Raw genomic sequence first — 13137 nt, forward strand, 5'->3', positions numbered from 1 at the left:
GAATCGCTGCTTGTCCTCTCTCTCCTTCTACCTCAATTATTGGCTTCTGTTTTTTGTGCATGTTATATATTATTCTTCATTCCTTATAGTTCCTACTTCATTCAGAATTTTGAACACTGTTCCATTCTACATTATCAAACGCTTTTTTCAGATCCACAAATGCTACGTAAGTTGCTTTTCCCACTCGATTTTTTTTTTCTTTTAGCAATCTTCTTAATGCAAGTATTGCTTGCTTCGTTCTTGTTTTCTTTCTGAATTCAAACTGGTCATCTGCTAGTACTTCTATCGTGGATTCCAATCTTCTATGGATTATCTTCATCAAGATTTTTGAAGCACCGTATAACTAGTGTAAAGTGAAACAACCCCAGACGAATTTTATTTCTTTACTTTTTTCTTGAATTCACAATGCTTGTTACATTACCGCCCACTAGTGATGAATTTTTTACGGTAAATAAGTTTCTCCAATTTGAAGTGTGACGACCTTCCTCAATGTTTAACACGTAGTGTAGGTGAGGATGGTTGGAGTTTCTGAATTAAAAAAAAAAAAAAAAAAAAAAAAAAAAAAAAAAAACTTAGTATTTTTCGTTGTAGTGTAATTTTCCTAGATCATGCACAAGATAGAAGCCATATTTAACTACCGAATCTGTAGTTTGCCATATGTTAGAATTTTCAAAACAATAGATTTTACTTTATCATTCTTTCTTTTGTACTGTACATAGGCCTTGGAGGGCGCGTTGAGTAACACCAGCAGTGTGTGTATGTGCTGACATGCTTAGTTTAAAAGATCACTTTTCTTGATGATGGAGGAACGACAAAACAGAAAAGTTTGTGTGATGTTCTAAATATACGCTGCAGTGGTCAATTTTCCCTTTATGAATACCAGAATCATTCGGTCATTACAGACTATGGCTTCTCGGTCCCGTGTGTCCTGTTGTATACATTATTGAGGTTTCCTCATACCCGGCGGATAACACACCTGGAAACGGCATCACTAGCTCCAAGGCAGAAGTCACCACTAAACACTATGACCCACCATTCATTCTACAGCTTCCTCTTTCGCAACAACAGCAGAGGTGGGCTGCATGATGACAAGGCTTGAGAGGAAATGTGGTGTATAGTTCCCGTGATCGCAGTCCTGCATCCAACAAACTTGGAGATGATTCTACTGACACCCCTAATGCAACATTAGTCTTAATTGGTAATGATGATGTCGGTGCCTGCTTATTTGAGACGGATGTCCAAGTTTATATCCCTATACTTCTGCCATCTGGAACAAGGTGGTAATGTGCCACATTCGTCGAACCAATAGTGCCAACGTTGATACAAAGCGGCACTTCTGATGCACTGTACTGGACGATTCTATGGAACAGTCACTGGATGTTCTGCAGGTCTACTATACACTCTCGCTCGAACTCCGTTAACTGAGCAAAGTAAGCTGACCTACGCTGTCCTTTTATGTCTCTAATATTCCCAACCACTTCATTGTACGACGTGGAGGGTACTCGACTACTTCTTTATCACGTTACCGATCATAGTTTACACGACCGTACTTGTTACCTAGTGAGTTCACAGTTCAGTGCTGTTAACCATTGCATGTGTAGCCATCTACACGTTACCTACGGGAATACTGTGTTTCTATGTCACCCCCTTCTGGGTTTTCATTTTTCGATTTCTACTAGTATATATGCAGCGAAAGAGCTAATAAATGGGAAGTGGACACTATCTGCTTTGATTTCACTAAAGCTTTTGATAAGATTTCCCATCATGTTCTCAAAATGCTGTGTCTTCTTGACATACCTACGCTTTTAATACTTTGGTTTGTTTCTTATCTGTTGGATAGTAAATTTGTGATTCGGTATATGGGTTCTAAAATCATCTATGTGTAGTATTTCTTCTGGTGTCCCACAAGGATCTAATTTGGGTCCGTTGTTATTTATTATGTATGTGATTGATATTGGTAATTCTTTGAATTGTCCTTTTCTTTTATATGCTGATGAACTTAAGATTTTTTGTAGTAGTCATAATTATCAGGATCATTTAACGTTACAGGCAGATATTAACTTAATGTTTAAATGGTCTAAAAATAATTTATTACCTCTAAGAATAAATAAGACTAAAACAGTATTATATTTGAGGAAAACCAGTTTATCAGTACAAAATGAAATGATCATAAAATTGAAATGGTTTTAACTACCAAAGATCTTGGTGTTGTTTATAATAAACTAATGTTCAGTGAACATGTTGATAATATTTTGTCAAAGGCCAGAATGAACTTTGGTCTTATTAAATGGCTTCCAAAACACTTTAGAGATGTTTTATCCTGTAAAGTTTTATATTGGGCTTATTTAGTTCCCAGTTTGAATATACTGTTCTGATATGGAGTAGAAATTTCACTTCAACCTCTCAAGTTCTTGATGCTATTTAAATTTCATACTTGGCTTTGATTTAAATTTAATACCTTAACCAATGATGCTATTCTTTTGAAAATTAATTTAATTTTCCTCGTTGAATGAAGAAATTTACAGCAGATCAAAGAGCCTATCCGGTTTGTCATAAGGACCAGACAATGTCACTTGATCAGGTTAAAAGTCACGTTGCTTGCTGAATCGAGTCTGGAGATCCCAAATTCAAATGAGATAGATTCCAAGCACGTAATCCCCGTGTGAGGCGCCCTATGTACTATTCATATTTACCTTACGTGATATATATCGTTTTTGAGCTCTTCGTTATGGCTTTACAATAAGCTTCAATTAGCCACCTCGTTATTATAGTTTTTAAGATATGAGGACGACTTCATTTTTCATTGTTTTTCTATTGACTTTAATGTCCATGTTTCGTAATTTTGCATCCACTTTAGTACGATTTCTTTTTTGAATGTAGAATCTACATAGCACATTCTATATTTAAGCTGAATTTCAGTCATCTCCCTGTTTTGGTTTTTGAGATAAGTGGAGGAATTATTTGTTTTTCATTGATTTTTCATTGACATTAATGTTTCGTGCTTTTTGTGATTTTACTATGTTCCATTTATATTAGGACAATTTGCTTTTGGAATATAGAATCTATATAGTCTCTTCTACATTTGAGCTGAATTTCAGCCATCTTCTTTTGGTTTTTGAGATAATGATTACTGTACGGGTTGCTGGAGTAAGGAAGAACAGCCACTTGGCATATTTGTGCTCAGCGTTGTATTTTTAATAGTAGATGTATGGGCATTATTCCTCACCTACATTTCTAAAATGATTATTTAATACACTTGATATGCATTCATTATAAATCAGAATACCTAATTGCAATTATATACCCTCTACGATTCATTAGAGATATAGCCTACAAAATGAAGACTGCATTTCAGTAGGAGATAGAATAGTTAGATGTAAATGGTTTGCAGATGATACGGCGCTTGTTGCAGAGTCTGAAGAGAAAATCAATAAGATGTTAGAAAACTTGAGGAAGGGCTGTGAAGAATATGGGATGAAAATAAATGTTAGAAAAACAAAAACCATGGTGATTTGAACGAAGGTGTCGATGTCAAATATAGAAATAGGAGGGGAGAAAATAGAACAGGTGACTAGTTTTCGATACCTGGGTAGTAGTGTTATTAGTGATGATATGAAGTGTGAACGTGAAATAAAAGCAAGGATAGGAATGGCGAAGGAAGCCTTTAGGAGGAAGAAAATACTATTTTGAATAAAGAGTTGAAAAAAAAAAAAAGACTCACAAAGAGGTTCGTGTGGAGTAATGTGCTGTATGGTGAGAAACATGGACATTACGTTAAAATAATAAAGAAAGGACGGGGAGCTTTCAAAATGGGTGTGGAGGAAAACGGAGGAATTAGCTGGGTCGAGAGGAAAATGGATGAGAGGGTGGTTAGAAGTGGCGGGGAAGAAAAGAACAATTTTAAATATTATTAAGAAGAGGGAAAGAAACTGGTTGGGGCATTGGCTAACTGTATCGTGAGGGCCGTTTTAGAGGGTATAGTGGCAGGAAAGGGATGGAGGGAGCGAAGGAGACTACAATTAATGAACGATATCAAAACAGAAAAATCGTACGTGAGAGATTAGCGGAAGACCGTGGAGCATGGAAGCTTTCCAGCTGCAGCAAGTGACCTGCCAATAATGGCACAATACCGATGATGATGATGATGATAATTCATTGTTTCCTCGCTACATTGTGTATGGCTATTATAATGAATTTGTGGGGGCCGCGGTGGCTCTATGGTAGAGCGTTCACCTCTGGTGCTTGGGGTCTCGGGTTCGATCCCAGCCCCCGTCAAGTTAATTTTGTGGTGGACAAACACCGTGTAGATGCCGCGGTGGCTCAGTGGTAGAGCGTTCACCTCTGGTGCCTGAGGTCCCGGGTTCGATCCCAGCCCCCGTCAAGTGAACTTTGTAGTGGACAAACACCGTGTGCGTGGGTTTTCTCGGGGCTCTCCCGTTTCCTCCCACTTTCTTCATTCCACCATTTCATTCATTCCTTATCATCACCGTCTCCTTTAGCCTAACCGGTATAAGCGTGGGACGTAAAACTCAAAAATTTCATTTCATTTCATATAATGAATTTGACGTTGAAAAGTAATATTTGTTATTAATACTGGTTCGTATGCGCGAGCCAACGGTCAACTGTGCAGTTTAGGTTAAAATCGTTCTTTAGTAGAAAGCTCCAATGATTTACATTTAACTGTTATTTTCTTATCTTGCCCACCAGCCAACACGGGGTTACACAGATATTTATGCTCAAATCTAAATGTGGTTACAGTCCTTGTCCCATTAATAAACAGCTAAGCATATTCATATATACTAATGGAGGGAGGAAACAACCGACTTTTTTTTATTTTACACACCAAATCCTCTATAGCTGTGAATTCTAACGCAAAGAGTGAAAATTCATTAGTATATATGGAATCCCAACCATCACAAAGGTTCCCCGTATAAGGACACGGGATTATCCAATCACAGCAGGGTTCTGGTCTCACCCACGTATTCTGAGACGAGAAAACCGACCTCGAGGGTGAGAGAGTGGGTGGCTGTTCTGGGAAGCGGACTAGCTGGCATAGTGGTTAACAGATCAGCACGGTATGTCGGAGGTCCCGGATTCGAGTCTGTCTAGTCGCTAGTAACTTTTTCACTCTTTGCGTAAGCATATCATCACTATACATTTTAAAATAATTAAATTGAAACAATGCAGTTCTTAAGTTGCACCTGATTCGCCACAATAGTTTTAAATCGGCAAATTGTCTGCACGCTAGCGACATCTATTGTCGTGACTCTTTACAATTGGGAATTAGCATAACGCATTTGCAGTTTGTCCTTTTATAAATAGAGTATTATGGTCACTAATATCACCAAATGCTATGTTGTTGTAAAATATTTTGTGACAATTGGGTAATAGTCTGTGTACGTAAGCGCGAAATGTTAACTATTTTCACAATAGGATACAAATTCGAAACGTACTATTTAAAGAAAAAAATAAATAAATAAAGCGAAATATTCCAAGAGTCAGTGCAACGTTCGTTAAATCGTAAGTCAAAAAGCATTGATCTTGAAAAATATGGGTGAAAATTTCATAGTTTGGCTGTTATAATGTAAAGGTAGTGTTTATTATTATTATTATTATTATTATTATTATTATTATTATTATTATTATTATTATTATTATTATACGAGGACATTAAAAATCTTCCGTTGCATTTAATTTTTTTGAAAGCTATGTGACTGGTAGAAGTATCAAATTAAAATTGCAAATGTCAGATTCGTGCACTATCAGTAATGAAGTTCCTCAAGGTTCTCTTCTGGATCCATTATCTTTCTGAAGTTTTATTAATGACTTACCAACAGTTCTAAATTATTCCAATATTTTATTTTATGCTGATGACAAGAGTAGTGAACAATATTGAAGACAACGTTATGCTACAAGAAGACTTAAACGTAATTTTTATGTAGTGTAAAGATAATGATGTGAATATCAGTCGTTTAAAAACTAAATGTATAACCAATACGAAATACAAGATACTAGAATAAAGAAGTTGACATAGTGAAGGATTTAGGTGCAACTTTTGACGTTTTTATTAGAATACTTTAAGTTAGGACTGGATTATTACCTTTAACACGTTTGAATACTGGAAAATATATTTTAAATTGGAACCACTGGCTGACAGGATAAAATCGATTGAATCTGCATTTGTTGAAAAGATACTTGACAATCAATGTAACTCAGACTATATTTTAAAATTGGGGATTTTAAGGTTCTTATATGTGGTACAAGGGCTGAAATTTTATTGCAACAACTTAATGGGAAACACACTTTAATCTCTAGGCTTTTAACAAGCTATAATAGCTGTATATCTTAAAATATGACTTTACTACAGAACTTATAACTTAATAGTCATTTTAGAAATTGATATAATCGTTATTTATGTCTTTTTGTATATTCTAGTGTTACAATAGTATTGAAGTATATGACAAAGTATTGTATTTTTGCAGCAATTCTGCTCTTAGCTTTTCTCAGCACGTAAATTAAGTTTATTATTATTATTATTTTCAGGTTCCAATTGAATGCGATGAGGAATTCAAGGAGGCTCTAAAGGCAAGTATCTATACAGGGTGGACCAAAAGTAGGTATACAGTCCAATACAGATCAACTCATTGTTTTTTATATCATTTCTTATTGTTATCCATCAGGTAGACTTAGTTTCTTTATTATGTGTTCTTAATGTATTTTACTTATATCTTAAGCTCGGAATAGCCGCAGCAAATAAATCTATAAGCTAGAATGTTATGATCAATGCAACCTTAGAAATCATAGAACATTTGGTCAGAAAGAAAAATATTCATTTACGGAATTTGTCTAAGGGTGTATACCTACTGTTGGGCCACCCTGTATATTAAAATGCTAGGTTTATATCTTTGTGGTCAAAAAAGTTTATATATTTGTGGCCAATTCTTGTGACAATGATATCTCGGAAACCACAATCTCTAGAAATATGCCGTTTTCACTGATCGATTCCGAATTTTGTGTAGATGGTTCAGTTCTAATTGATTTTTTTAAAAATGGCTGTTATTTCTTTATTACATTTTTAAGGGGTACACTGGAAGCACTGAAATTTTAAAAAAGTAAACAACATATCCTACGAGCTATACATTCCAACACCACACATTTATATACGGGGTTAGTACATCTCTCCGGCGTTTGTTTCATGGCCAAATGGTAATGAAAAACGAAGGATAACCATTTCTCCAGTCTAATGTGAATCTTTATTGTTTGAAGTGTTTTACCCAATGAATACCATATATCACTGACATAATTAATTGTGTTTGTAATGTATTTGCTTATTACATACTGCATGCAAGAAGAAAGAAAACACTGATCATACACGAATTAGAAACTCCAACCGGATGTAGGCTCAAATTTTGCAAACAGTGCGAGATGTTGAAAAAAATAATCGAAAAAATTCTCATGAATTTTTTATTAAAAAAATTGCCGATTTTTATCAAGACGTCTTTCACTTGTGTCTGTAAAGGGACATGTAGAGAAGTTGTGAGGAATGACAAGGAGATTCATGCTTCTATGTGAATGATGCGCTGTGTAGGAAGCGCAGGTTCAGCTAGTAATATAGTATATTTCTTGATTCTGACATCAGGTGGCCATTAAAAACTGCATACTTTACCTGTTTATTGTCTCTGCATCAATATTGAATTGTCCCCATTTTTTGAGGTACAAAAGTAGGTATCTAGTTAGCATTATGCTTAGATTTTTAGAATACGTTATGTGGAAGATAAGGTCTCCGAAATGAAATCATAGAACATTTGGTCAGAAAGAAAAATATTCATTTACGGAATTTGTCTAATGTTAGTACTAAAGAACGTGATGATAGCTGTTACTGACTCAAATGTGATACTCTTGATACATGCCGAACTTGTATATAGAGTGCAAAAACATACAGTACTCGCCTTAATAGCACGTGTATCCATCTAGATCGCTCACACAAGCAGCTGTTCGATCATATTGGTGTAAATGGGCGGTGATCGTTGTCGAATCCCGGTTGGCGGTTTGGTTCCGCACAGTAGGGTAGGTACTTGCCAGGAATTACGTCTTGAAGCGAAGCAGGTCATTGGAATGCGCGTTATTCTGCTGTAAGATGGAGCCATGAGTTTCTACATAAGATCGGAGGATATGACAGATGGCATCACGAATGTACTGTGCACTAGTCATATTTCCCTGAATGAAGACCAAAGAAGAGTGAGGCTGTGCAGCTTATTGGCACTATGCCAGAATGCCAAATGTGGGTTCTTTACTGGCGAGTACAAACACCAGTTGCATTCCGTAACTCACCTGCAAGTCTACGGATACGCGCACAACCATTAATGTACCCGAGGCAGAAATGAATTTTGTCGTTGAATACCACCGCTCTCCATGCACCTCTTGTCTGGTGTGTCTCCCGACACTGAATATATTTTCAGTGATAAGCAGGTGCTAGTGACTGTTGAAACGCAGATCTTCCTCCAACAATCAATTTGTTTAGCGTTTCTGCACTCCTATTGGTGGTGGGTGTCATTGCGCTGACGTTCGACGTTTTGTAAATTAGGTAGAACTGAATGATCGTCCTTTCTACGCGCTCCCCGATGCCTAGTGAGATCATTCCAAGGATATTTCTGCTGTAGTGATCTTCTGCCTGCCATTGTGTGCACTACTGATAGGCCCCCACGTAGTTGCAATTATGTTGAGCTACCATCTGGCCCCTTACGGCTTCAATACACAGTCGTGCTCAAAGCCACTTCATTGCTCATTTGATATTAGGTGGCTTCTTTCTGTCGCTGTAGTAGACTCAAAATGTGATCCACATCAATGGATTCGCACCCGCAACGTTGCTAGCTACTTTCGAAATAATAGTAACATGCCGTGTACAGTGTTTGATACATGAGGTTGTGAGCGTGTGGCCCCCCCCTCACTCCCATTCCATTTTAAATTTTCCCAGTTTTTCTTGGCTGAATTGGAATGAGGCTCCATGTTCTGTTCGTCGACGCAAATTGTGCTCTAGTTTTATCTTTTTGTAAGTTGGCAATCCTGTGAGTGATGACTCGTGCTTCCTGTTCACTGATCAAAGGAGGCGTAATATGGTTAAAATGATGCAAAACATAGTTCGTCGAATTCAAACATCATCTAGACTTATTTTTATTGTTTTCAACATTTCAATTATTTTGTTTTAATGGTGAACTTATTTTACGCCCTTTGATATGCGTATTTCTGATAAAGAATATTTATTATGAACATTTGTAAAATCTTTTCTGGCGTGCTAGGCGCAAACATACTAACGCTGAGGTAAAAAGCCGCGAAGGTGTGCTAAGCAGTTATGGTGGTCTAGATTGTTCTATTTCTGTGGCGCCTGTGAATAATATCTAAGTTTCTCTTCGCAATCGATCACGATTTTTGTAAATTCGACTATGGGAAGAACAAGTTAATCCTACACGAATGATAAACATAAAATTAACACAAAATCAACGTTTGCGTGCTAAAATAGCGTATAATATGTGAATCTATGAAATCAACGAGGCGTGAGTAAGGAACCAACACAGGTAAAAGGGCGAATTGCACTCAAAACTAAAGAGTAATAACTATGACGGAACCTGAATAATAACTGTTCGACGATCAACAAGAAGCACCGAGGAATCCTTTTTTTTTGAAAAATAGCTACATGATTCCCCCCCCCCCAAATCCATCAACTTGTAGTGTAGTTAAGTGTGATACGAAAATAGCGTGTGTTCAATGCTAGTGCATCGTGTAATGCAAATTTCAGCCGGCATTCGTAGTGCGTCATTTTCTTAAAGAAAAAAATAAAAGTATATAATAGTTTCATTGCGTAAATTCCACATTAATAAATTTTTGGGCTCATGGTGTCTTGGTACATGTTAAATAAAAATCACTAACAAAATGTTGTAATGTCGTTAACGTAAGTATTATACATAACCTGTGTTAACTGAATAAAACTTACATACAATCTATTTCTTTATGTACAATTACCTTTACAGCATTTCTGCACAATCACTACCCAAAAATGGTGGATGTTTTCGTCTAGTAACTTGTACTCATTCCGCTATCGCCAGCAGGCGTGGCAATGACGGTGGGCGCTCGTAGTCGCAACCTCAATGAAATAATATTTTGGTTCGAAATCCAACTTGGAGGTTTGCGCACTCTCTATTGTAGTATTATCATTTGTATTGCAAATGCCTTCCTCATGCAATTACTAAAATCCACCACAGGTAAGCTGTATTGAACTGGAGTTGTTTCCAGCAGAGTTATAAGAATTGGTTATCCCAAATGGGATCAGGTAAGGATCAGACTCTGTCAATCACAAAAGTGGTTAGCTCGAACAAGAATTAGACCCTGCAGGCCATAAGAACAGCTGCCCCGAACTGGAACCGAACCCAACACGATCCAATCGTGTTACAAGGTAACAACGATTAATGGTGACGAGAATGCTCGGGCCTTCAAACTAAGATCAGGATGCTCTATAGAGTCTATCTATCTTACATATATATAGGATAACGTGGGGAAATTCTGGCACGGGGCAATTATGGCAAAGGTCTGTAATTTCTACATATTTCATTTTATACATCAATTCGGTATAATATGTGTTACTTAGGTTAACATCTATACAAGGCAAGGATAATTAATATATAGAAACTTTTTATGGTAGCTGTTAGTAGCAATGAAGAAAATCTGCTTCTATCTGTTACACATAGATTTCATAAATAACAGTTTCCTGGCGTTAACTTTTAAGCTAGCCATTAATTTCAAAATGTTTCTAATGACGTAGGTGACTTTGTTCCATAGTACTACCTATGCATAAAATATCGTTATTTTGCAATGAACCATATAACATACAAGGGTTACTTATAATTATCCCATTTTGTTATGCTATGGGGCAATTATGAAAAAAAAAAAAAAAAACGAGCAATTATGGCAGCTTTGTCTTTTAGCAAGTGTATAAATTTGAAGAAAGAAGATGTATCAAAAGAATGCTTATTGGTACTCTGTTTAAGGTCTGCTTAATTTGGATGTCTTTGTAAACATCTGTAACCTAGATAACCTACATGGCATCTGAAGAAATTATTTTGTATAGTGTTTGTTTTTCTATCAACATGGGAAGATCTATATGGATAATCACATGTGAGGGAAAGTTTCAAAAAATGTCTGAAAAATGGGAAAAGGCAGGGAATTCTTCCCGTAATTTTTGTCGCCACCCTGAGTCATTACAAATCGAAAACGCTTCACTTAAAAAAGGAATTACCAATGACATCCCTATTTTTTCAACACTATATTGGGTAATTAGTAACATTCAAACGAAAATGAGTTGAAACAGGAAACAAAATCATACGGTAATCACAGTGTTAATTTTTTCTAATACAGAGGTTGATTTAAGAAATTATTTATTATTTGTATTGAGCCGAAGCCCATGTACAACTGTTCCGCTCATGCAAAACCTATCTCCGGGAGATTGCCACGAGGCAAGCAACGGTATCTCGTTAGGCATGCAGTGGTCGAGCATAGTCTGATGCTGCTGAAACTGAAGAGATTCTGAGAGGGGTTCATTGTGACCCTTTCCGACGCTAAGTTCGTGGCGTCGCACATAGTTGAAATGCGTCAAGTGCGTAATTCCTTTAGGTCGCCACTATGAATCGTATTTATACAAAAATATGCAGCACAGAGCTCTGAGCCCCAGACACCGGCGCTATCAGCTAGAAATTGGCCTCCTGTGAAGAGGATTCCGCTGCTCTTCCGTATGGTTCGGCGTATTGCGACCTCCGAAAATCTGTGTAGGCATGCGATGGCCAGCAAATCTTGCACGTCGCAGACGACAATCAACCGCGCCATTCACCCTTACGTTCGGTAACAAGAGCAGTGTCAACACTCTGAAACCTTGTGTCATGTGATGTGTCATGTGGCTGAGCGAAAAGGAAACTGCTGGAGGTTGTATGAACGTCATTTCGCGGGTAATTGATGAAGATTTTTTGTTACACTTGATAAGGAGTGAATTTACCTCACAGACTGTGGTAAAGTTAGGGCCATAACATACAGACCTGTTGACACGAAGAGCCGAAGCATGTTCTTCCTCCAGTACGCAGAGAGTTTCCCAAAGGAGTTCATGATTGTGGCCGGTTTCTCGTACATAGTCAAAATGCGGTTCCAAAAAGTGTAGCGAAACGTCAAAATCAATGCTGCATACTACCAGACTCATGTCCTGACTGAAATATACCAGCATAAACTCTCAGTATTGTACAGACAAGACGTGAACCATGTTGAACTGCACCAAGACAAATCATCCAGGCACACGATGAAAACATCACTGGAAATATATTGCGTATGGAACAGTACTCTCAAATGAAATGAAATGAAATGAAATCTTTAAGTTGTACGTCCTACGATTATGCCGGTTAGGCTAAAGGAGACGGTGATGATGAAATATGAGTGAAATGAAGGAAGTGGGAGGAAACGGGAGAACCCCAAGAAAGCCCACGAGCACGGTGTGTGTCCATCACAAAGTCCACACGGTGCGAGCTGGGATCGAACCAGGGACCCCAAGCACCGGAGGTGAACGCTCTACTACTGAGCCGCCGCGCCCCCAGTACTCTCAAATTTCGGCAATTCCCTTTTCTAGCATGCCTGTTAAGAGTCCAGACGTCATCCTAATGGACTGTTCTGCTTTCGGGCTCCTCAAGCGGCGCCTGTCTCATCGTCGAATTCGAGCTGTCTTCGTCCTGTGGAAAGTTTGTAAAGAGGAGTGGGATACAATACTCATAGTGCAGATGCAACACAGCCTCCTGCAATGTAAACTCCGATAGTCAGTAGAGATGGCCTGCAGATCGAACACAACCGGTGGTGGAAACACAACATTTCCTAGGTAAGTGACACATTCAAATCTTGCTCAATATAAATGAATCAACCTCTGTATCATAATTTGAATCGAAGACACTTCAATTAATAATAAAGGAAATTACTAACGATCTACCTCTATTTTCTCAACACTACATTTGATATGTGACAGGTCCTTTAATTGTAATATCAACCGTAAGAAAAGAAAGAAAAAATAGCAAGTTGACAGATGGAAATGAGATTTAAAAAAATAGTTTTTAACATTTC

General features: G+C 37.5%; 1 protein-coding gene across 1 annotated transcript in view; it reads left to right on the top strand.

Moving 5' to 3' along the window:
• Window positions 1–13137, top strand: part of LOC145673759 (uncharacterized) — a 106396-nt gene that overhangs the window by 22135 nt on the left and 71124 nt on the right. The window contains exon 3 of the mRNA XM_081743508.1: window positions 6544–6585. Within this exon, the coding sequence (XP_081599634.1) occupies window positions 6544–6585 (42 nt within the window). The remainder of the gene's footprint in view (window positions 1–6543; window positions 6586–13137) is intronic.

The sequence above is a fragment of the Thermobia domestica genome, chromosome 17, assembly GCF_964235325.1.
Source record: "Thermobia domestica chromosome 17, izTheDome1.hap1.1, whole genome shotgun sequence".
NCBI lineage: Eukaryota > Metazoa > Arthropoda > Insecta > Zygentoma > Lepismatidae > Thermobia > Thermobia domestica.